The sequence below is a fragment of the Oncorhynchus nerka genome, linkage group LG4 (genome assembly GCF_034236695.1).
Source record: "Oncorhynchus nerka isolate Pitt River linkage group LG4, Oner_Uvic_2.0, whole genome shotgun sequence".
Taxonomy (NCBI): Eukaryota; Metazoa; Chordata; class Actinopteri; order Salmoniformes; family Salmonidae; genus Oncorhynchus; species Oncorhynchus nerka.
In genome coordinates, this window is record NC_088399.1 from 14401492 (window position 1) to 14428490 (window position 26999).

Consider the following 26999-nt stretch of genomic DNA (forward strand, 5'->3'; position numbering starts at 1 on the left):
AGACCATAGTCCACACACACACACACACAGACCATAGTCCACACACACACACACACACAGACCATAGTCCACACACACACACACACACAGACCATAGTCCACACACACACACACACACAGACCATAGTCCACACAGACCATAGTCCACACACACACACAGACCATAGTCCACACACACACACAGACCATAGTCCACACACACACACAGACCATAGTCCACACACACACACACAGACCATAGTCCACACACACACACACACACACAGACCATAGTCCACACACACACACACACACACACACACACACACACAGACTATAGTACACACACACACACAGACCATAGTACACACACACACAGACTATAGTACACACACACACACACACACACACACAGACCATAGTCCACACACACACACACACACAGAGACCATAGTCCACACACACACACACACACACACAGACCATAGTCCACACACACACACACAGACCATAGTCCACACACACACACACACAGATACGCACAGACGACAGCCCACACACTCTTTCAGTAGGGCTGTGGGTTAATTGCCTTTGCATTCTCTCTCCACAACTGGCTAGGCTTTGCTTCAGTCCCTGCTATCCTATTCACAACACCACTGATACTGTACTGATACCACTATAATGAAGGAGCCCATTGTCCTCCGTGTCAGTGGAACTCCATTTTGTGTCTCATGAATGGATGTTTGGAATAGGATGTGTCAATGCTGTCTGTTGGTCATAATGCACTTTATTGAAGTAGGTGTGTGGGATTGAGTTTGTGCTGATACACGGATGGGGCACGAGGTTGAGAGGGTCTGAAATGGATAGTGCGATCTGAAGGGAAACCCAGACTAATGCAATAAAATCCAAGTGGGATTGGATGGTGCAGCTGGTCACATGATTGCCAGTCAGCCTATGTGAAGATGTGTCTATGTAACTGCCCAGGAAGTGGGACCGTATCGGTGAGATAACAGTAGTGTGATGGTCCATCAGTCCTAGGGTGAATTTGAACTATGCTTTCGTGGACATACACCCAATCCCCCCCCGGGTATTTCTCTCAATAGGTTATACTTTTTCTTTTGCCTTTTGCCAAGGACACTGTATGACTTCTTAATATCTCTCTTCCAGGAGCATGCCCCTGGCCAGAAAGGGAGCCGTATCCAGTGCTCTCTACATGTCCTGGTTGGAGACTCTGTCTAAGGACCTGCCTCCCCTCCTCCTGGTACGAGGCAACCACCAGAGCGTCCTCACCTTCTACTCTTAAAAATCACACACACGCCGCCTCTGGGACCGCCCACACCTCCTATCCCAGTGCCCTAAGAGACACACACACACTCCAATGAAGGTAGAAACCGTAGCCATTGATAATAATGATGATAATAAAGGATATGGTGTTGCTCTGGAGGTCCAGCCTCTTATGTAAAAGGGTGAGGGGGGGGGGCTCGGTCGGGGGGGGGGTCCGCACTACTCTTTTCAAATTGTACACAGCACACGAAAGAAGTGAACAATTTTAATTTACTCAAAGTTGATTTCCTCTGGCTTGGAAGCATCTGTTCATGTGATTCATCTGTTCATGTGATTCATCTGTTCATGTGATTCATCTGTTCATGTGATTCACACAACGTTATTATCATTATTGTTATTATTCAGATTCTTCTCGATGTCACGTTTTTAAGTTAGATCATTTTTGCTTTTTTCAAAGCAGCAATAATCACCCTCTAATTTTTCCTTTTCTTGTGTTGGAGAGAACCATACCGAATGCTTTGCTACTCCTTTTATAGCCTTATGGATGTGCCTTCCAGTTGGAATCAAAGGAATTAAATTCTGAATCGCTCTACCCAGATTGAATGGTATGAAGAATATAGATGGATAAGTTATTTTGTTATTGAGTTTTAAATGTTTTTTTTTTTTTTTTTAGGAATGTTTTTATGCGAGTGGATTGTAGGAGGTTAGCAAAGAGTCTCCACTTGATGGAACAAAAAGCTTTCTAGTGTTTATTTCTCCTCCCTAAACGGTTTCATATTGTTTTCTGACCTCTGATTTAATTTTACTCCACATTTGTCTTCCTTTAAGCTGTGGAAATGAAACCGTGTTCTTAGTGCAGTACCCTCTACCTACTTTATAGTAGACGCAATCAACTTCAACTCTGAAAGTTGATTTGGTTGGTGCCCAAGAATGGTCTCTTAACAGAAAGATATCTGCAGGTCTACACTTGCAAGGTCCCAGGGGTCTTACTACCATGCTGTCAGAAATTACTAGAAGTGGGTTTAGCTTCGGATTCAACCTCATCATGCCAGTTGTCTCTCAAAAGCTGCTAACGCGAACAAGTGTTTCAACCAAAAGCAGCAAAACCCTCGGCTGAGTTCTTAGTCCACGTCCCCGTTGGATTTGAGTAGGTTCCCCTCATTGACGTCTGTCCTCATAGTGGAATCTATGGGCTGAATCCTAATTTGAGACGCTCCAATTTTACTCAAACTTTTTTGCTAAATTTGTGTATTGATGTCTAAAGGAGACTTCAAAGTCTGAGTTGGTAATTCATATCTCAAGTTAGGACTCTGCCCCTCAGGTCCCCCACATTGGAGTGACTACAAAGGAACCGGTCTAGCCCTTACATCCCAATTAAGACTTTGCCTTAACTTTGCTGAGTGTCTTTGTTCAGAGTTTGAGTTAGTTCCGTGTTCAAAAGAGGGGAAATTGTAGGTAAAAGCTATGGATTAGCATGTTTCAAGAGGGAACTGATACATGCTTCTATGCAGATGCGCTGTAATCAATACTTGTTATAAAAGCCCATACCTGGTTTATTTGAAAGGTTCCACTGTCCCTCAGTTCATTTTTGGACTATTTAGGCTGGTCCTTAAACCTATTGTCGGCCCACTTTGCCATTGTTCCGGGAGAGTAAAAATTGTAGTCATAAGGCCAACCACGTCATTGCCCCGCTCTTACCTAGTTCTCATCATTTTATGCAATTTGTTTTTTTTGGGGGGGGGCAGGAGGCTTGGGTCAGTTGAATGTAAATCTGATTAACACTAAAGTGGGAGTTGATGAAGGGATGGTCTCTTTCTGTTGCTTTTATTTTCAACTACTGCCATGTTGAGTTTTTGCTACAAGCTACAGGTTTTTTAGATTTCAGTCCCACATGGAAATCCACATGCAGTGTGCTTTGCAGTTCAGGTTCATTGTACTATTACCACCCACACGACTGCATCTCCCCATGCTGTGTTCTTTATCTAGACCATGACTACGCCATGTGATTATGAATGAATATATATATATATATAATCTCTCTCGTATATGTGTGTGTGTGTGTATATATATATATATTACACACACACACACTAGTGTATAAAAATATCTCTCAAATGTGCAAAGCATGTCATTATCTTCTTTCTTTTCTTCTTTTTTTAATGGGTGGGGGATTGTACCTCTTTTTAGACGCCAGATGGTACAATCTTACTAACCAAGATCTGTTCTGTGTACTGGTGTGTAAAGCACTCAACCCTCAGTTATTGTTACAAAGCGACAATGTTACAAACAAAAACACGGGTTACTCTACATTTTATATTTAAATATATGAATAAGAAAATATGTATCAATCCAACCGGCTCTTTGTCGTTGATGTCACGTAAAAATACATTAAACTTGTTATCGATATGTCACAACCAAATAAGGTGCGTTCTTTCTTCTTTTTATTTTGTTGATGTGTGAGGAGTGTAATACTGTAACATCCTCTCAATGTCATTATTTAGCAGAAACTTGACACTACTGTGCTCTATCCAAGAGACCAAAACATGTCACCTGCAACTGGTATCCACGCCATGTTGAGACTTCTTCATCCTCTTTGTATTTGTAGCCAAAGCCCCCCACCCTCTTCTTCCTCACCCCTCCATCTGTCTTGAGTTGTTGTGAGCCATGACAATGGATGAAGAAAAGCATTGGTCAAAAATTCTCATGACTCAGAACCCTTAGTTCACACTGTAACTCGAAGAGAAACTAACATGTAAATAAAAGTAGTCTAACTAGGTAAATTAAGGGAGTAGAATATTAATGGCAAGTTAATATGGAGAAAGATATATATTTATTTTAGTTTAGAAATTCTCCAAGTTTTTTTCCTTTCTGTTTTTAAATTAATTTGCATGTTAATTTTTGCGTTTTGATCAACAACAAAAAATCAGTTTCTCTTTTTCAGTCTGGACATTTCTATCTTTTATATGCCTTTGAACGAAAAGTTGTGTTGACAAAGCAGTTTAAAGATGTTTTCTCCTGCTCTTCCATCTGGGTAGATGTGATCTACCTAGTTGGTTGAAACAGTAATGTTTGATATACTGTACTGTTAACTGTCACAGATGGTTTTTTTCTAACATTTTAACATTTAAGGTTACCAATACTTTGTACATCTATTGCAATAAATAAATTAAATGAATCAATCGTTATTAAAGTACCTGGGTGTTTTTTTTCTCTTGGAATTTTAAGTTTGTTCAGGTTATTTCTCCACCTATAACTAGCATCAAATTGATTTGCTAGTTGGTCTGACTGAGATTCAATCCATTATTGATTGGTTTTAAACAAGGTAGCACTTGATATATGAAGCAGCATATCTCCTGGAAGAGAGGGAGTTGACCTGGGATTTAGAAACTAGAAGTCCCAGGGTGAAACCTGTTCAGTTTGAAAACCTGTCTGATAAAGAACCCAGTGCACGCAGCCGGACTGGACATTTCTGTACCAAGTGTCTAACTCCCTCCTTTCAGGAGATGGTGCTGTGCAAGTCAAATGCAATCGCTATTTGGAAATCCACTATCTAGAACTGATTGAATGCCGTCCTCAGTTCATTTATCATTGAACAGCAGAAGTGGCTTTTCATCAGCTGTACATCTCTACCACCATCTAGTGCTCAGTTAACAAGACACACGTTGAAGCCATCTTGTTGAATACTGTACATTTACAATCCCAACACATTGTGGATTATTTAAGCAATAAGGCCTGAGGGGGTGTGGTATATGGCCAATATACCACGGCTGCAACGCAGAGTGCCTGGATACAGCCTATAGTCGTGGTATATTGGCCATATACCACAAACCAGAGGTGCCTTATTGCTATTATAAACTGGTTACCAATGTGATTAGTGCAGTAGAAAATGTTTTGTCATAGCCATGGTATATCAGACCATATACCACAGGTATCAGCCAATCAGCAAACAGGGCTCGATCCACCCAGTTTATGCTAAATGTATACTTAAGATACTTAATTGATGCTTGATACTTAATTGCTTAATAGATCAATTTACTTTGACAACATACCAGCAGCACATTCCAAACTATTACTAGGTACAATACACACACCATTCAAGCAATCAATTACACACACGTTCTTAATCTTATTTGCTTTCATATAGGCTACTTGTGAACAACCATTTACAGGCAAGAAAATGTGCCAATTTCTCTGGAAAAATGGGAATATTTACCAGTTTATCAAGCACGATAGCTCCACTTGTGCAGCCTGCCTGAACTGTGCTGTAGTGTAAACACATTGCCAAACAGTCCAACAGTTGTAACCCTCCCCACACTTAGTCAAAAAATTGCTTTGTCCTACTCTAATACAGATCATTACTGGTAGCTTTTCCTAGCCTGTCAAGATGGTGCATAAGCTGGCCATTGAGATCCCTGTATCTTGGTAAGCCTCTCTGTCACTAGCTGCCTGTGTGTGTTATCCCTTTCATTAAACAGCTATTGTTTCTCTGACCAAGCCACAGAGCGATTAGCAACGCAACAGCTAACAGTTCCGCTGCCAGATCTCAAGACAAAGCTGACAGCCTATAACTGGCGATACCTTTAAAACCACCCTGAGTGATTGTGTAGTAGGCTAATGATTTAAGAATTAGAAAGCAAAACCACAGGTTAATGCAAGGTGTAACCAGGGCTATACTTTTTGAGAAAAAGCATCATCAAGATTTTAACCTGTGACCTGGTCCCTAATCCACAATGTCAGCAAGTGGTAGGGCACCATTCATGTTTTTTCACCTATATAAAGCTTTTCAGTAAGTTTGTCATTTAGAATGTTCATTGATTAGAAATGTGATTAAATGTCCAATGCAGCTGTTTTGATCTAATATTTCTAGGTGGCAAAGGCCCAGTGCAGTTAACATGACTTATATTGAGTGTACAACATATGAGCGTGAAACACCCAGTAGCATTGCAGTTCTTGAAACACTCAAACCCGGTGTGCGCCTGGCACCTACTACCATACTCTGTTCAAAGGCACTTCAATCGTTTGTCTTGCCCATTCAGCCTCTGAATGGCACATACAGATTTTATTTTAAGACACATTTTTATTTTAAGACACATATTGATGCCGTAAGTCAATGGTGCCACCGGTCAACAAGTTTAAGAGGGCAGGAGAATAACGGTTTAAATGGTTTCACTGTCCAGATCTGTCACTTGTAACATCCAGCCACAATGTTTGCCTGACTACCTCCAGAGTGACAGCTAGCCAATATTTGGGGATAAATGCAACACAATGTGGATTGCAGTCTCTCCTTGTCCATAGGCAACTTTCAAGGTAAGGAAACAAATATAAAACTTTCTGAACTATCCATTAAAAACATAGGGAAGAAAATAGTAACATTAAGGTTAGCTACTTTCATTTATTTTTTAAAACGGCAATAGTGTTATACAACCAACAGACCTGAATTAAGCTGATTGATGTATGCTTGTGAAGGAACATGATTGTGGATGGATGTGACTACAGTTTAGTGAGGCGATGCATGTACAGTGCTTACAAAACTCAATTAAATATATTATTTCAGAAACAGATTTATCCACAAAAAGGTCTAGGTTTACTAGACAATTTACCAGCTCCTTAGTAAGGCATCAACAGAATGGTAGGAGAGCTAGCCGTTGGTACAGAACTTCAGTGTGGGAATCCTTGGGAGAAGGTAAGGATAAGCCATGTCTGAAAATGTTACTAGCTTTCAATACTTGCTCCCTCTGTCCTTGTTTCCTCCACTCTTTGCCCTACCTCTACGTGTATTGGAGGAGAAGATCCCAGGTCCCTCCCTGAGATTTGAGGGAGGGCAAGAAAATGAAAAAACAAGGTCAGACGAAGCATGAAACGGAAGAAAAAGCCATGGTGAAAAATCTATGCCATCTTTCCACTCATGAGCTGCTGTCTTGTCACATCATGGAAACTGGGAAGACTGTCCTGATACTTTTGTGTTTCCATACTCTGAAAGAGACTTCAATCTTTTGGCAAAAATTCACCTCAGAGCAACAAACGTGATCTTTAGAGAAATCACATATGTAAATAAACTCAACAAAAAAAGAAACGTCCCTTTTTCAGAACCCTGTCTTTCAAAGATAATTCGTAAAAATGCAAATAACTTCACGGATCTTCATTGTAAAGGGTTTAAACACAGTTTCCCATGCTTGTTCAATGAACCATAAACAATTAATGAACATGCACCTGTGGAACGGTCGTTAAAGCACTAACAGCTTACAGACGGTACAGCCAAACATCACACCTGCACGACAGGTACAGGATGGAAACAAACAACTGCCCGAGTTACACCAGGAACGCACAATCCCTCCATCAGTGCTCAGACTGTCCGCAATAGGCTGAGAGAGGCTGGACTGACGGCTTGTATGCCTGTTGTAAGGCAGGTCTTCACCAGACATCACCTGCCTAATCGTTGCCTATGGGCACAAACCCACCGTCGCTGGACCAGACAGGACTGGCAAAAAGTGCTCTTTTACTGACGAGTCGCGGTTTTGTCTCACCAGAGGTGATGGTCGGATTCACGTTTATCGTCAAAGGAATGAGCTTTACACCGAGGCCTGTACTCTGGAGCGGGATCGATTTGGAGGGTCCGTCATTGTCTAGGGCGGTGTGTCAAGGCATCATCGGACTGAGCTTGTCATTGCAGGCAATCTCAACGCTGTGCGTTACAGGGAATACATCCTCATCCCTCATGTAGTGCCCTTCCTGCAGGCTCATCCTGACATGACCCTCCAGCATGACAATGCCACCAGCCATATTGCTCGTTCTGTGCGTGATTTCCTGCAAGACAGGAATGTCAGTGTTCTGCCATGGCCAGGGAAGAGCCCGAATCTCAATCCCATTGAGCACGGCTGGGACCTGTTGGATCAGAGGGTGAAGGCTAGGGCCATCCATTCCCCCCAGAAATGTCCGGGAACTTGCAGGTGCCTTGGTGGAAGAGTGGGGTAACATCTCACAGCAAGAACTGGCAAATCTGGTGCAGTCCATGAGGAGATGCACTGCAGTACTTAATGCAGCTGGTGGCCACACCAGATACTGACTGTTATTTTTGATTTTGACCCCCCCTTTGTTCAGGGACACATTACATTTCTGTTAGTCACATGTCTGTGGCACTTGTTCATTTTACGTCTCAGTTTTTGAATCTTATGTTCATACAAATATTTACAGATAACTTTGCTGAAAATAAACGCGGTTGACAGTGAGAGGACGTTTCTTTTTTTGCTGAGTTTAGTATTGAAATGGCCATTTAAAAACTGCATGGATTGGGATTAACGCTGAAATCAGTGACTCAGTTCCTCCAAGTACACTGCTGAATCTAATGTCACAATAAGACATGCAGTGCTTTCAGAAAGCATTCATACACCTTGACTTATTCCATATTTTCCTGTTACAGCCAGAATTCATAATTGATTAAATATATCTACACACAGTAGCCTATAATGTGAAAACATGAACATGTTTTTTGAATTGTTTGCAAATGTATTGAAAATGAAATCCTGAAATCTCATTTAAATAAGTATTCACACCCCTGAGTCAATACTTTGTAGAAGCACCTTTGGCAGTGAATACAGCTGCAAGTCTTTCTGGGTAAGTCTCTTAAGAGCTTTCCACACCTGGAATATGCTACATTTACCTATTAATCTATTTAAAATTATTCAAGCACTGTCAAATTGGCTCTTGATCATTGCTAAACAAATATTTTCTGGTCTTCCCATAGAATTTCAAGTAGATTTAAGTTAAAACTATCTCGGCCACAACATTGGGTCTTTTTGGTAAGCAACTCAAGTGTATATTTGGCCTTGTGTTTTAGGTTATTGTGTTTCTGAAAGGTGAATTAATCTCCCAGTATCTGGTGGAAAGCAGACTGAATAAGTTTTCCCTTAGGATTTGGCCTGTGCTTAGCTCTATTCAGTTTATCCTGAGAAACTCCCGTCCTTAAAAATGTCAAGCACACCCATAACATGATGCAGCCACTACTGTGCTTGAAAATATGTATGGTGGTACTCAGTAATGTATTGTATTTGTACCAAACATAACGTTGTATTTGGGAGAAAAAGTGACTTGCTTACCAATTATTTTGCAGAATTTATTTAGTGCCTTGTTGCAAACATGTTGCATGTTTTAGAGTATTTTTTATTCTGTACAGGCTTCCTTATTTTCCCTTCTGTTAATTAGGTTAGTATGGTATAGTAACTATATTGTTGGTGATCCATCCTCAGTGTTCTATCACAGCCAATCAACTGTGTAACTGTTTTAAAAGTCACCATTGGCCTCATGGTGAAATCCCTGAGCGGTTTCCTTCCTCTCCAGCAACTGAGTCAGGAAGGATGCCCGTGTCTTTGTAGTAACTGGGTGCATTGATACATCTAAAGTGTCATAACTACACCATGCTCTCTTGTTTTTTTAAACACCCTTCTACCAAGAGGTCCCTGGTCTTTGTGGTGTAAAGGTGAAATTATATAGGCCGGTGACAAAATATCAATTGAATCCATTTAAAATTCAGGCTGTAACAAAGTGGAATTGCCCACTTTCAAATCACTACATTGTGAAAACTTCCAACCTCAAAGCCTTTTAGAAAAATAACCTAGAACTGAACTTGGTCTATACTTCAATTCACAAAATATATTCAAGTGAATCATGTAGGGTAAATAGTGGTATTAGAAATACATTGTATGCAGTTTGTTATAGTATGAAAGAAAATGTACAACACAGTCATGTTATTGCAGTGTGCCTGGGTAATGGAATTCTTATCACACAGATGGATATTTAAATCAAACGAAAAAGGCACGACTAAATTTCTCAAGTTGACTTTTAAAACAAGCACCACTAAGAAAAGCATTATCCAACAATGGAGTTACACTGAATACCCAACAAACGCTTCACAAATCCAATGCACTAAACCACTTTGAAAATGTCAACATGGAATTCTCATGGGGATGGTTGGTCAGTCTATGAAAAACCTAGGACACAGTCATAATGTATTTCATTGTAAAGTAGTACTGTGTTAAGGCAACTCCCAGTCTCTGAGCTGCTTGAAGAACCCTGTCCGAAGTGTAAAGGTCCCGATACATAGTAATACAGGGGAAATATCTACAGCTGTGGAGCCTGACATGACCACGCAGTTTCTCGAGAGTTCCGTCTTCATTCAGCCACCCTCCCCGTCGTCGTATTTCCTTCAAGAGAATCCATGGCAGGGTTGGAACTAACACCAACCGCTGCCGTTGCCCTCTGAACTGGGCCTTTCATCCCCTTGTATTCATAGCAGCGTTTCAGTTGGTGAAACCATCTCCAATAGTCTTTCTGAAAGCACGTTGCATGATGTTTGATTATGAGAGCATGTGTCGAGAAAGAAAAGGTAGAAAAAACATTAACACTTTGGTCCATGCATTATCTAACTTGGCTATGGGTTTCAAGTCAGAGCACCCCGTTTACATGACAGTTGACAACCTAGCCATCGTAGGTTTCACCTCTAGTGGTGTTTTCCTTCCACAGAACCAAGTGAATGCTATGATCGGGCATGCTGGTGGCGAACACGAGGCCAGAGTCATTTCTCCCATCCAGCCCATTGAGCCAGGAGGTGACTCCCGGCAGGAAGCTGGAGCCTCGTTTGGACTTCCTGTAGGCGGGCAGGGGCCAGCGGCCAGTTATTTTTTCTGTCCTCAGATCCATGACATACAGGAAGTCGGTGTCAAAGAGGAGCGAGAACACCTCACCAAAGCTGAGCAGGGAGAGGTTGGCAGGGTCCTGTGTTTTGATGACCCTGGAAAGAAGCACAAGGAGATTCAGTAACTGATTGTTGACAGGTAAAGTTCCGTTACATTCTATTGTTGGCAGGTAAAGTTCCGTTGCATTCTATATATGAACACCCACACAAGTAATTTTGTTCGCAACCAAGGATATTGTCATTGATATACTTATTCTGATTGCAGCAGTCTCTAGTTCTTTGTCTTATTAATAAAACTTGTTCCTGGTTAGTAGCGACTTGCACTGACCTGCTGAGGCCGTCAGCTTCTCATCAGGTTAAGATTGACATCTCTTGGTCATATTTAAAGGGTAAAATGTGTCTACTGCTCCATGAATGGCATTTAAACAAGAGGGAATCAAAATCATTATGTCAAACGCTTAGAGACCTTTTTTACCACCAGAATATTGCTACATTTGAATAACTACACACTACAAAATGTATAATACCACCGTACCTGTATGTATGTGTGTGTGTGTGTGCTAGCGCATGTGTGCACATGTACCTTTGTGTCTTTACAGTCCACGCTGATCCATAAAGTGGATTTACCTTCTTTTTTTATTTGTATCATCTGATTTTACTACTTGCATCAGTTACTTGTAGTCATGGCTCTATGTGGTACTTTGCACCTCCCATGATCGGTTCTGGACTTCGGGATTGTAAATGTCTTGTGGGGTATGCATGGGTGTCTCAGCTGTGTGCTAATAGTTTAAACCGACAGCTCAGTACATTCCGCTTGTCAACACTGACAAAAACAAGTAGTGATGAAGTTCATCTCTTCCACTGAGTCATGAAGGATTGACATGCATGTCAATAACGTTTTCCCTCCATGTACATTTAAGGGCCAGCCGTGCTGCCCTGTTCTGAGCCAATTGTAATTTTCCTAAGTCCCTTTGTGACACCGGACCACAGTACTAACAGTAGTCCACGTGCGACAAACTAGGGCCTGTAGGACCTGCCTTGATAGTTAAGGTAGAGTAGCGCTTTATTATGGACAGACTTCTCCCCATCTTAACTACTGTTGTATCAATATGTTTTTGGACCATGACAGTTTACAATCCAGGGTTACTCCAAGCAGTTTAGCAACAACTTGCACAATTTCCACATTATTCATTACAAGATTTAGTTAAGGTTTAGTGTATGATTTGTTCCAAACACAATACTTTAAGTTTTGGCAATACTTAGGACCAAATTATTCCTTGCCACCCATTCTGAAACTGCATCTTTAAGTGTTGGTCATTTCAGTCGCTGTAGTAGCTGACATATAGTGTTGAGTCATCCGCATACATAGACACAGGCTTTACTCAGTGCCAGTGGCATGTCGTTAGTAAAGATTGAAAAAAGTAAGGGGCCTAGATTGGAATTCCTGATTCTACCTGGATTATATTGGAGAGGCTTTCATTAACCTCTCTGAGCACAGAACCCGGTAGCGGGCTGAAATTCCACAACATACGGTGATTGCTACATAGTCATATTAAACATGCATGAAAATACAAGTGTCTCACATGTATCGAAAGCCTAGAATCTTGCTAATCCAACTGCGTTGTCAGATTTGAAAAGGGATTTACTGTGAAAGAATACAATGCAATTATCTGAGCATAAAGCCCAATAAAATAAAATTAACTATTTCAACCAGCACAGGCGTAACAATCACAAACTGCATTAAAAATTCAATTGTTTACCTTTGACGATCTTCGTCTGTTTGCAATTCCAATGCTCTTTGTTACACAATGAATTATCTTTTGTTTGATAAAATCCGTTTTTATAGCCTAACACGAAACATTTTGTGAACCGCTTGTGTCGTGAATTTTGTCTCATTCCATTTTCGACGACACATTCCAGGTAAATAACCCACACAGAACTGGACTTTTCCAGTCATGTTTCACTGCAATCAACTGGATTGTTTGTAATACAATCAAACTTGATAGGTCATTTCGGGGGACGTATTGACTGAAAGAAACCGATTTGAAGACAAGTCATGACATCATTGTGCACCAATGATTTGCCCGCTGTTTCGTTGACTGACTATTTTAATCCAATGACCACTGATAGTCTTGAAATCTAGCTGGGTAGATTACCAATGAGCTGAGGTAAACGGCAATAGGTCATGTTTATGTGTTGCAAGACCAACCCATGTAGTAAGCTCCAGCGTAAAGAGTAATTCGCTATTGAAGTTTCATACCGGAAGGAGAAACACATTACGCACAGCGTTGTTGTTGTAAACGCGCAGATTCAGCTGTTTATATATCAATCATTATGGCGACTAAGTCAGGGAAAGCTAAATCTAAGTCTAGATATACAGATGTACACACAATTTTAGAATAAATTGATTGGGAAAGTGAGACAGAGATTGTTGTAGGACGATTCATTTAGCGATTGTTGGAGGAATATTTTTTGAACGGGAGAGGACATCGTTTTGGACTGGTAAATTCTTATCATGCTAATGCCTTGTTTGAAAGTAATAATATAAAATGTGATTTTTTATTTATTTATTTAGAAGCAATATATAAACATGTAATGTCATGAAATGTGAGATGAGTGTGTCTGCCGCCCCACCCCAACCCACATGAAATAGCCTATTTGAGGCTGTTGAGGGGAGGGCAGGCCCACAATGGCCAAAGTGAAATGGAGACAGTAGATCTAGCAGGTCATAATAATATATTCAACCATATGTATATCTATATATATCTATATATGAGTACAGGGAACATATCTGTTTATTATACCTGTTGATACAGGGCCCATATGTTAAACTATTCTAACTGAACATTTTCTTTCACAGTGACACTGACTCTGAATGGGAGCCCCCAGTGCCAAGGTGTCCATCCCCCACTGAAGCTGGTTCATCCAGCTCCTGCCACAAGTGGTGTTCATCTGCCCAAATGTATTTCTGCAGGCATGGATGTGCCTCAGGGCCAAAAGGGCACAGCATGGAGGCGTCGCTGTGTTCTTTGCTAAATTAAGTCCCCCATCACCAGCGCCACATGCTTGGTGACCCTCTGCTTTACAGCAGAAAGGGACTGCTATGGCACCTGGCATCAGCAGCACAATATTGTGTAGGGCTTTGGCAAAGTGGGTGGGGTTATATCCTTTCTGTATGGCCCTGTCCAGGGCTCTCATCGGATAGGGCCACAGTGTCTCCTGACCCCTCCTGTCTCAGCCTCCAGTATTTATGCTGCAGTAGTTTGTGTCGGGGGCTAGGGTCAGTTTGTTATATCTGGAGTACTTCTGTCTTACCCGGTGTCCTGTGTGAATTTAAGTATGCTCTCTCTAATTCTCTCTCTCGGAGGAGGAGGACCTGAGCCCTAGGACCATGCGTCAGGACTACCTGGCATGATGACTCCTTGCTGTCCCCAGTCCACCTGGCCTTGCTGCTGTTCCAGTTTCAACTGTTCTGCCTACGGCTATGGAACCCTAAACTGTTCATATTTACTCGAGGTGCTGTCCTGTTGCATCCTCTACAACTACTGTGATTATTATTATTTGACCCTGCTGGTCATCTATGAACGTTTGAAAATCCTGGCCATGTTCTGTTATAATCTCCACCCGGCATAGCCAGAAGAGGACTGGCCACCCCTCATAGCCTGGTTCCTCTAGGTTTTGGCCTTTCTAGGGAGTTTTTCCTAGCCATCGTGCTTGCTGTTTGGGGTTTTACGCTGGGTTTCTGTACAGCACTTTGAGATATTAGCTGATGTACGAAGGGCTATATAAATACATTTGATTTGATAGAGGACTGAGGATCTTCCAAATATTGAAAGTGTGTAAATAGTTACATTATTTTGTAAATGTATATATTTTTTTCTCCTTCATTTTTTGTGGGGTGTGTTAGAATACCATTTTGGTATTTTGTATATGGTTATTTGTTTCAAAATGTATACCTTCCCCAATTTGGCCACTTGGGCTACTTGTGTGGGACACCTGGGTGACTTCATGATAAATATCATGTAGCACACTCATTTTTGGAAGTTATCATGCTGAAACTTTGCACAAGTACTGTTGCCCTCTTATGTTTTTCACGGAAATTGAAAAAAGTAGGGAGTTAGCTCTAAGAGGTTAACTAGTTGCTCCTACCCTCTACTTTTTTGAACATTTTGTTAAAAATCGCGCAACATTTCAGCGCCCTGCTACTCATGCCAGGAATATAGTACGTTCATATGGTTAGAATGTGTGTATAGGAAACCCTCGGACGTTTTTAAAACTCGTTAAATCACGACTGTGGCTATTACATAACGTGCGTTACATCGGAAAGCGCAGGAAAACCTGATCACAGAAAATGGAAATAAATATCCTTGCGCCACTTCCAGCAATTGTTAACAGTGAGCCGAATTAGATAAGACCGAGCATTCAACTCCCACAGCATCCCCATGTAGTCGAGTATCTTGTGAATTTAATCATCTTTGATTCTTGGTTGAACCGAAAAGAGGGGCACCGCTTACCTCCGGTCTCCGCCCAGATCATTCCGGAAGAGCTCTTCCTGAAATTTTTCCAAGACGACAGCTAATGATATATACCTACGGATGATTTTTATCGCTTATTAACGTTTACTAATACCTAAAGTAGCATTACAAACGTATTTCTAAGTGTTTTGTGAAAGTTTATCGTCTACTTTTTGAATTTTAAAAATGACGTTACGTTGTGAAATCGCTGTTTTTTCGTTTATCACACAGTCTACATATAACGATATCTTGGCTTTATATGGCCCGATTTAATCGAAATAAAGACCCAATAGTGTTTATGGGACATCTAGGAGTGCCAACAAAGAAGATGGTGAAAGGTAATGACTGTTTTCTATTTTATTGTGCGGTTTGTGTAACGCCGAAATGCTAATTATTTTGTTTACGTCCCCTGCTGTGCTTTTCTGTTGTAGTGTATTGGTGCATGCTATCAGATAATAGCTTCTCATGCTGTCGCCGAAAAGCATTTTAAAAATCTGACTTGTTGCCTGGATTCACAACGAGTGTAGCTTTAATTTGATACCCTGCATGTGTATTTTAATGAACTTTTGAGTTTTAACTAATACTATTAGCATTTAGCGTAGCGCATTTGCATTTCCAGAGCTCTAGTTGGGACGCAAGCGTCCCAGGTAGAGGTAAGAGGTTAAAGAAAACCCTCTGTGTTCTGTTAGACAGGTAACTCTATTCACAATATAGCAAGGGGTGTAATGCCAGCCGCAGACTATGATCAACAATGTCAAAAGCCGCACGGAAGTCTAACAAAACAGCCCCCCCAATCTTTTTAACATAAATTTCTTTCAGCCAATAATTTGTATAAGTGCTGTACTTGTTAAATGTCCTTGCCTATAAGCGTGCTGGAAGTCTGTCGTCAATTTATTTACTGTAAAATAGCCTTGTATCTGGTCAAACACCATTTTTCCCAGAAGTTTCTTAAGGGTTGGTAACAGGATGATTAGCCGGCTATTTGAGACAGTAAAAAAGCAGACCACGTAAGCGTGTCCGATCATACCTGGCCTGTCTGAGCATAGAAGATGAAGCGCTAAGTTCTGTTTATCAGGAAACAAGGCCCCGGACAGTTTTTACCTGAGGATATCGAAGCTGGCAAAGTCCCACTGGTAGACCCCAGATCCGAGCTACAGACAATGTAGCGGCCATCAAACTGCAGGCGAGGCTGCAGACACACACCGCGGTCCTCTGACACGGACAGAGTCTTCAAGCACTTGCAGTTGATTTCCCTGCCTATAGGCCAAACCTGTGAAATACATAAAAATGAATAAATACATAAAAATGAATAAATACATTTAAAAATATATATATATAATATATATACATACACACACAACGCAGTACTATGGTCAAATGGAGCTGAGGGGGGACACTGTGCATCTTAAGTATTACAGTGACAAGACAAAGCACAGGGTCAATCGTTGCGTGAAAGTTGACGAAGTGCTGGATACAAAGAAGCAGAAATGAATGAACCACATTACCTTTATTTCAAATTTATCAGCACTCAACAGGATGTAGTCGCCAGGACAGTGGACCATGGACTCTACTTCACTCTTCTGGAGAATCACCTACACAGGGGAAAGGTTTGAGTCTTCAGACTCAAGTTTGGCTCCATCTAAACTCAGCAAGAAGAGAAACGTCCCTGCTTTCTACTAACTTTGAAAAACACCAAAAGAAAGATGCCCAGGGTCCCTGCTCATCTGTGTGAACATGCCTCAGGCATGCTGCAAGGAGGCATGCAGATTTGGCCAGGGCAATAAATTGCAATGTCCGTACTGAGACGCCTAAGTCAGCGCTACAGGGAGACAGGAAGGACAGCTGATTGTTCTCGCAGTGGCAGACCACATGTAACACCCGCACAGGATCGGTACATCCGAATATCACACCTGCCGGACAGGTACAGGATGCAACAACAACTGCCCGAGTTACACCAGGAACGCACAATCCCTCCATCAGTGCTCAGACTGTCCACAATAGGCTGAGAGAGGCTGGACTGAGGGCTTGTAGGCCTGTTGTAAAGACAGGTCCTCACCAGACATCACCGGCAACAACGTCGCCTATGGGCACAAACCCACCGTCGCTGGACTAGACAGGACTGGCAAAAAGTGTTCTTCACTGACGAGTTGCGGTTTTGTCTCACCAGGGGTGATGGTCAGATGGCCTGTACTCTGGAGCGGGATCGATTTGGAGGTGGAGGGTCCGTCATTGTCTGGGGCGGTGTGTCACAGCATCATCGGACTGAGCTTGTTGTCATTGCAGGCAATCTCAACACTGTGCGTTACAGGGAATACATCCTCCTCCCTCATGTGGTACCCTTCCTGCAGGCTCATCCTGACATGACCCTCCAGCATGACAATGCCACCAGCCATACTGCTCGTTCTGTGCATGATTTCCTGCAAGATAGGAATGTCAGTGTTCTGCCATGGCCAGCGAAGAGCCCGGATCTCAATCCCATTGAGCATGTCTGGGACCTGTTGGATCGGAGGTTGAGAGCTAGGGCCATTTCCCCCAGAAATGTCCGGGAAATTGCAGGTGCCTTGGTGGAAGAGTTGGGTAACATCTCACAGCAATAACTGGCCAATCTGGTGCAGTCCATGAGGAGGAAATGTACTGCAGTACTTAATCAGTTGTTGAATCTTTCCCATGTTCAGCTAGAAATTTTTCCTTCATCTATTTTGAACACAAGTTTGGATCCTTCAAAATATTGAACAGTTGATGGATCCTTCAGTGAGAACATTGGGCAGTTTATTTATTTTTTGAACACTGGGCAGTTTATCCTTCATCTAGTTCCCATTGAACACTAGCTTGGGGATCCTTCATCTAGAATTCCCATTGAACACTGGTATGGATCCTTCATCTAGAATTCCCATTGAACACTGGGCAGCTTAGTATGGATCCTTCCTCTAGAATTCCCATTGAACACTGGGCAGCTTAGTATGGATCCTTCATCTAGAATTCCCATTGAACACTGGGCAGCTTAGTATGGATCCTTCCTCTAGAATTCCCATTGAACACTGGGCAGCTTAGTATGGATCATTCATCTAGAATTCCCATTGAACACTGGGCAGCTTAGTATGGATCCTTCATCTAGAATTCCCATTGAACACTGGGCAGCTTAGTATGGATCCTTCATCTAGAATTCCTATTGAACACTGGGCAGCTTAGTATGGATCCTTCATCTAGAATTCCTATTGAACACTGGGCAGCTTAGTATGGATCCTTCATCTAGAATTCCTATTGAACATTGGGCAGCTTCCCATTGAACATGGGCAGTTTTGGATCCTTCATCTAGAATTCAGCAAAAAAGCAGTTAGTATGGATCCTTCATCTAGACCCAGGGCTTTATGGATCTTCAGGAATGCAACACAGCTGTATGGAAACTTCTCCTTCCTATTGAACACTGGGCAGCTTATTCATTTTCAGTCATTTTGAACAAGACAATGGATCCTTCATCTAGAATGAGAACACTTGGGCAATCAGGACACTGGGCTTTGGATCCTTCATCTAAATTCCCATTGAACACTGGGCAATCAGTGATCTTTGCACAAATCACAATCAGGACTTCCCATTGAACACTGGGCAGCTTAGTATGGATATCAGTGATCCAAAAAAATTGCTACTTATCATGTGATCAAGAATTGTAATTCTGCACTATTCTGCCCCGGGACCTCAACGGATCCCCACAAACATGTAGATATAACGTTCTGATTCAAAACAATCTGCAGTTGAGCAGCAATCATGAACGTAATTCAGGACATATTGGTAGAGTTTACCTTGGTGACCCACTCGGTGTGTCCCGTCAGGGTGTTGAGGCAGGCGCCTGCCGACAGCGCCCACACCTTCACAGAGAAGTCGGCCGAGCCACTCACCAGTGTGTCCAGGTCATCATTGTAGTCCACGCTAAACACTGACGAGCCAAGGAGAGAGACCTGGCGTTAGTACACCAATCCAAAGGGCTATGCAACATAATTCATATACTTAGAAGTTATTTTCTCCATGTAACATAAGAAATATAAGGATTGATATGTGAAGAAACATTTGATGCTAGAATACTGAAAATAGACTGACAATTTCTCTGCAACAGAGGCTACTTGGAGTGGCAGCTCATGCATAAAATCAGTTTATATTTGCCTGTCAATCAAAACCCCACAGATCAGCAAGAGGTCAGCTGTCTCTAGGAACCACCAGGCATAATATAAAAGTATGGGAGAAAGACTGCAATACTACAATGCCCACAACACACACCTTTTATCAGAAAATCTCAGAATTAAATATTTCTTCACAAGTTGGCTCATATGGACACATTTTGTAAAAAACCAAAGCTTGTTCATTATGCCACTATTGTGGAATATCCCTTCATGTCAGGAATTGGACACAGTACGCATGATCTGCAAAACACCTCATGTCAGCAAATGGGAAGGTTCGAGACGACCCAGGGGTCCCCTGACCTGCACCCGTGTGCCCACGGAACTGCTGGATCTTGGCCCCCGTGCTCCACTCCCAACAGGCAATGGTGTTGTCAAAGGAACCAGTCACCAGCTTCTGCTCATCAAACTTCACCGTGGCGCAGGTGTGCGTCTGAATGCCGTAGATGCACTGCCCGGTGCGTACGTCCCACAGTTTGGCAGAAAGGTCATCAGAGCCTTCAAAATAATTTGTGAATTTTACAATAAGGAATTACAGAGTTAAACAGCAACATCATTTTAACAGACTACAAAAGATCACTAGCAAACTAGCGATTGTTATAGATATTCCATTTTGCACAACAGAAAAACACTTAGCACTCACACCAAAACCTTAAATTCAACCCAGAAAGACGAGGACAAAATAAAGAGGCCCGTCCAGTCAACATTATGGCAGAAGAATACTACACCCCAAAATGACCATAAGCCTACAACCTACCTGTGCAAAGAAGGCCGTCCTTGTAGTAGAGGGCGTAGACACGGGCACTGTGCCCGATGAGCGACGACGTCTCAAATGCCTCCTGGTTCTTCAGCTGCATCATGCGCAGCTTGGCCTTGAGGTAGACACCCTTCCAGTGGGACGCATCCTGGATGGAGTCATCGATGCGCCAGCCCAGGTCCCGACACACGCCCTGCCACACCTCCGTGCACGCGCTGATCACCTGAAAGGATGTCACAGTTCAACCGAAACCACAGAGGACAAAGAAACAGATATAACAGATGCAAATCTTAGGGGGAAAGGTACAAAATGTGAAGAGCCAATATGAAAGTGAACCTCAGTAACGGGGTAAAAATATCAGTGTCACGTGTGGGAGACCTTTGCCTTATTCAATTGCTTGCACACAAGCTTGTAGCAAAATACCCCTTTCATACATCATGGTGCGGTAATGAAACCACTGGTCTGGTTAGGCATTAGGGCTGTGACGAAACCAGTATCGCAATATTTTTTCCAGTGGAAAAATGTTAACACAAAGCAGACCAAACTCTGTTGTTTAAAAACCTGCTGTATGACAAATAGTGTGTGCTATAGCTTGGAAAATAAATCAATGTGAATCTGGATGACAACTTGATGTGCATCCAACATTAGGTTGGTTTTCCTAAAGAAGTTATATCTGCTTCATGTCTTGTTTCCTTGCCACGATACTAATGAGAAGGGCGATACTGGTATGGTCCCGCTCAGTGCTTAATTTGAGACGGATCCTGCCGGAACAGAATCAGGCACCTCTCCGTGTTGGACTGTTTTGTTCCGGAACCTATTTGGCCGGATCCTGTACCTCTTTTGGCATGAAAAAAAAATTCACCTTTTTCAATGTACAAATCATAATAAAAGCAACCCAAGTTCATTCGAGTTACCTCTTTGTTAATTCTCCTTCCCCCACAAAAAAAGTAAAGTAGATTTTCAGCCCGGGCCTAATATTCTATGAGTTCGGGTTGGGCCGTACTGGGTTTATGGTTTGCACAACATTGTACCCAGTTTGAGACCAACGCTAGGCCGTGACTGTGTGAGAAGTGCACCAGTATCTCACATAACTAGAATTAGATTCACTTTCTATGATCACTCTCTCTGCTCTGATAGACATGAGCCTGCAACTCATCTCTCCAGCGTTGCACTTCACCATTTAGTTCCTTATAGAAGCATAGCCGTGCGAAGGGTTCTGAAGAAAGTGCCGCACCGCTGATACATTTGCCAAAATTATAAAATTACTGCTGTCTGTTAATGAATTCACCCTTTTTTCTTTCCTTTTTAAACATTTTTAACCTTGGTGTAGCCCAATAACAAGGAATAGCCTACAGTCGGGAACGCACGGCAAAATTGTCTGAAATAACAATGCAGACAAAACAGGCCTTTTGCAATATTTCAAATACAATCGAGGGTAAACACAGGTTGGAAAGCAAATGGCTTTCCAATGGTATAGTAGGCTATTCGGAGTTATTTCATTAACAGACAGCAGTAATTCTATAATTTTAGCAAATGTATTTCAATTTATCAGGGGTGCTGCACTTCCTTCAGAACCCTTCGCGCTTCTGTAAGGAAATAAATGAAGTGCAAAGCTGGAGAGATGAGTTGCAGGCTCAACTATCAACAGAGGGGGAGAGATCATATAATGTAAAAAGGTGTTCCGGTACCTCAGAACTCCCCAGATCACCCACCGCTCGCATTCACTTTTTGTTTTAGCACCTCCTGATTTACAAATGAACCACTGGTCCTGCTCCTATTATACATCCACCAAAAGCTGCTAGAACAATGCCGGAAAGTTGAAAGTGAACAGAAAATAACCAAGCCAGCTCAGTACGGTTCAGCACATAGCCCTTGATCACTGTTCCATTACACATAAAAGTCAACGGACGAAGGAGTCTTCTGTAGGGGGAGGTTTTGTGAAGAGCGTGGCGGTTTACTGAACATTAACATATTATTGCTTGTGGTAAAGTTTTGGAAAAATAAAGACCTTATCTTTAATATCGTTGAGAAAACATTGTCAAAGAACAAAAAGGTTTCAATTGAAACACGTTTATAGGGTTCCCACACAGACTAATTTTTCAATGTTACTGCGCTTGTTTTAAGAAAACAGACTGAAGACAATGGAATACCTGTGCTAATTAGCTATCTCCGTCTCCGAACACCTGAGAGTAAATGGAAGAAAAACACCAAACGTGTTTTCAATTAAAAATACTGTTGGATGCAACTGTATGAAAACAGTTTAGAGTAAGTGTGTATTTTGCATTTGTGAAATTATTTAGTGATATGAATGTAGAGGGATTTATATATCGAGAACCATAACGCAATTGAGAACAGATTCACATTTAGATGAAGTATTTGGCTGTTTTAGGTTCAAGAGCCAATTCGCCCATTAAACTGAACATGTAAAGTCATTGGACTTAAGACTAACGTTAGGCTCCTATAGTCCAATATTGGGCTAGACAGCACGATGGTGTGAAAAGAATATAACATGAATTCTGAACTTGGTTCTATCTACACCAGGGAGCCAACCATCACCAGGGAGCCAACAGAGCGAGAGAGCCTGACCTTGTTCCACTGCTTGCACACCAGGCAGCAGGTAAGCAGGGTCTGCGGGTCCAGCCACCGCAACAGGTAGAAAGTGAGCTCCAGGGGCAACAGGCGCAGGAAATCCCTCTTAAGCAACACCTCCAGCCCATTGGACAGGTGCCGGAGCTGGACAGCATTACTCAGCGAGATGAGCTGGTCCAGGGACTGGTTGCGCTGCTGGTCACTAAGCGAGAGGAAAGAGGCGGAGACTGACTCCAGCCACCCCTCAAAGACCGCCTTCTCCATGGGCACATGAGAACGTCGACCTGCGGTTTCAGGGTTGAGTAATGATAATTAACTACATAACATTATCTACTTAAAATCACCTTTGCCAGTCTGGAACACTACCAGTAAACGTCTACTTCAAATAATTTAATTAAGCCTAGTTTGATCAATGTTTACGGCGAAATGAGTTCTTAGTTAACGTTAGATACAATACTGCTTTTGTTGTATTGAGTAGAAAAACTACTGTTCTAAGTAAAGTTATCTAGCTAGTTAGCTATTACTTTAAACGGGCAACGGTAAAAATTCAAGGAATGTAACTAGCTAGCTATGCAGATAACGTTACCTAGTTAACGTTACTGTACAAAGTTAGCCAAGTTGGTAAATACCTTACCACTGAAACTAACTTAAGTGGTATATACACCTTGCTAGTTGGTAAATAGTACAATACAAAAGCTAGCAAAACGTACCATTTCCCGTAGAACCCGTATCGGTGAGAGGTATTATGCTAGCTCACAAGCTAGCTAGCCAATGCGGACAGGAAAAACTTATTCTTGGCCTGTCATTCTACAAAACAAAACTCTTACAATAGAACACTTAGTCAGAAAAGTAAATTTAGCAAATGTCAACTCGTTAGTTTATAAGCTGAAGACAAAAACGTTAGCTTTACTGGCTAGCTGCATTACGTTAGCTAGCTGGACTGAGGGAACCTGCTTAATTTCCGAAGAATGTAAATTAAAATGTTACATCCACCAAAGACCTTGCATAGATATACTTCTTACCTAAACGTAGATTAATACTTTTACAACGTTACCTAGTCAGGTCCAATCTAGCTGGATACATCCCTCTTTTTGCAAACTACTATTTCTGTAAACCTCTTTCCGGCTACTTAGCTATGTTGTTCCGGGTCAATCTCTTTCACCTTTGTCAAAATGTTAAAACTTCACTAAGATGGTGAATAAATTGCTAGTGCTATTCGGAATCATTGGGACGTCCTTACCATTGGGACGTATGGCAATGACCGTGGATAAATGACAATATCAAAGAAAGAACAGTATTTATATTGAAGCAATTTCTGTCTCCAATAGAAATCCCCGATCACACCTGTAGGTGATGTCATGGCTAGCTTAAAACTCATGCTCAGAAACACTTAACATTATCCGTCGTCTCGTGCTGAACTGCGCATGGTCTCAAATCAAATGCACTCCTTTGATATTATGTTGTTTTCGACAAAACGTGTCAGTTTGTCACTTTCACGAGATTGGATTTTTTAAAATATGTTCAACTACTTATGACATTTGCTTAATTTTGAGCTGGGTCTTTACATTGAGTAAATTAACTTGTAATGAAGAACGTTCTGTCATTGACTACTTAAACCCCGGCCTGGTCTTTTCGCAAGCGTTCCCGCGATGTTGCGCCTCAGTTTGAAAACTGACGACAGTTCACCTAGGCCTTAACCGGGTGGTATTGAAGACTCCCTTTCTTGTGTGGTCACTTTGCCGCACGAGGGCGATGCTCGCAAGTTGGTGGCAGAACACGAACGAGTTCTTACAGAACGCAAGCAAAAAAAAGCCTCCGTTTACCTTTTGCTTACGAGTGCATTTCATAATACTTTTGTTTGTCCCTAATATGTTTGTCACTATCGTAAACCAACTGCATTATAAACACTTCAACCAGTAACATGGTTATTTGGTTAGCTTTTGCTACAGACTGTCAACGAGTGTAAGCAACTGATGCACCCAAAATAGTTATTTAGCAAAGATCACAACCAAATAAAATCTTAGCAACTGGTCAAGCAACAATCAAAACATCATTGTAAGTATGAGAACCCAAAACATTATGTTTAGAAGTATTAACGTAAATCTAGGCTACAGATGTCTTACTGCAGCCAAGAGTCGCACACATCTGTGCATGATTTAAGGATGTCTTGTACTGGAAAGAGGGCACAATGGGTGGGTCTCCCATAGACACCAATACAGCTGGGTATGGTCTTAGTTAATTGACTTTCATTTAAAACATTTGAACTAACAAGGGAGAAGGCACCCACCTGAACAGCATCAACTCACAAATAAGATTAATGGAGGATCTCAATAAAGTAATCGCAGGAAAGGCCCTTTCCTGTTTCAGCATGACAATGCAAGGTCCATACAGAAATGGTTTGTCAAGATTGGTGTGGAAGAACTCCGACTGCAAGCAAGGCCTAATTGACAAACATCAGTGCCCGTGGCTGAATGGAAGCAAGTCCCTGCAGCAATGTTCCAAAGTCTAGTGGAAAGCCTTCCCAGAAGAGTGGAGGCTGTTATAGCAGCAAAGGGGAGGGAGGGAGGGAGGGAGGGGGCAATGTCGTGTCTGGCTGACCAATTTAACTTCACTAAACACAAAATACTACTTATTACAAAAGACTGGTGGTGCCACTAACAGTGAGGAAAGTACAAACCTGACAAAAAGAGCTACCTACCAGTGTGTTTTAATGCCAAGATACGTAACAATGTGTAAAGGCAACCTTATTAGGAAGTTTGCAAGTTCAAACCCCCGAGCTGACAAGGTACAAATCTGTCATTCTGCCCCTGAACAAGGTACAAATCTGTCATTCTGCCCCTGAACAGGCAGTTAACCCACTGTTCCTAGGCCGTCATTGAAAATAAGAATTTGTTCTTAACTGACTTGCCTAGTTAAATAAAGGTAAAATTATCTGGCCCACCGTGCAACATATTTACAGACCTGCCTGTTTCGCTATGCTTTTCCCACTTTGGGGGAATATCCGCAGTTGGTGGACCGTTCTGATAAAGAATGCGTCGTTTGCTATGGTAGATTCACTCAGGCAGAATGAAAACGATCCTTTGCTAGTTACGGTCAATTCCAACATGAACCGTAGCAAAAATATATATATTTTTTTTCACCCGGTGCCCTTCAGCCCGAATAGTGTATTTCATATTCAAATACTTCCGGCTTCATGCTCCATCAGGAGTTGTCCATAGGAGTATGTGACTGATGTCAGCGCTATCACCATCTACTGGTTTTAATGTCTATGATATTGACAGGCTGATTAGCTAGGACAAAAAGGTGTCAAAGACAGATTTGGACGCAATTGTTAGATACTACCATCCCATTCTTAAATTCCAAACTTTGCGTGTAAATCTGTCACACCATTTTGTCCTAGCTAATCAGCCTGTCAATATCATAGACATTAAAACCAGTAGATGGTGATAGCGCTGACGTCAGTCACATACTCTTATGGAAAACTCCTGATGGCGCATGAAGCATTTGAAATGCACTATTGGGGCTAAAGGGCACCGGGATTTAAAAAAACAAATATATATATATACATACACACACATATATATATATATATATATATATATATATATATACATACACACATCTTTTTATCGCTACGGTTCATGGTGGAATTGTCCGTAATTATTCCAGATATAGGTTCGGACGTGGGAAGTGTCGCCAAACAGGTACCAGTCGACAAATAACTCAGAACTCTGACCTACTTATAATACCTCACCACTCAGTCAGGAGAAGTGATATACTCACCGCAGTGGAGGCTGGTGGGCAGAGCTATAGGAGGAAGGGCTCATTTTAATGGCTGGAATGGAATAAATGGACAGCTGTCAAACAAAAATATATGGAAACCTCAACTCTATTCAATTTATTTCATTCCAGCCATTACAACGAGCCCGTTCTCCTACAGCTCCTTCCACCAGCCTCTACTGCACCATCACCTGAATAGGTGTCACCAAGCTGTCCTGTCTGATAGACAAACCGCAAAG

At 41.9% G+C, this 26999-nt stretch overlaps 2 protein-coding genes across 3 annotated transcripts in view; one reads left to right on the forward strand and one right to left on the reverse strand.

Annotated features, from left to right (window-relative positions):
- slc12a2 (solute carrier family 12 member 2) overlaps nt 1–4438 on the forward strand; it is a 76887-nt gene extending 72449 nt beyond the window's left edge. For both annotated transcript variants that reach the window (XM_029647200.2, XM_029647209.2), the window contains one exon: nt 1147–4438. In XM_029647200.2, coding sequence (XP_029503060.1) covers nt 1147–1282 — 136 coding nt within the window. In that variant the 3' untranslated portion in view covers nt 1283–4438. The remainder of the gene's footprint in view (nt 1–1146) is intronic.
- Nucleotides 4439–9765: 5327 nt separating this feature from the next.
- Nucleotides 9766–25464, reverse strand: LOC115118636 (F-box/WD repeat-containing protein 2-like). Its single transcript, XM_029647334.2, is given in 9 exon segments — nt 9766–11047; nt 16567–16603; nt 16606–16735; nt 16971–17057; nt 19263–19396; nt 19938–20132; nt 20392–20614; nt 22978–23264; nt 24035–25464. Coding segments are annotated over 8 exon segments (1386 nt in total). The 5' UTR covers nt 23245–23264; nt 24035–25464; the 3' UTR covers nt 9766–10734.
- Between the last annotated feature and the right edge of the window lie 1535 nt (nt 25465–26999).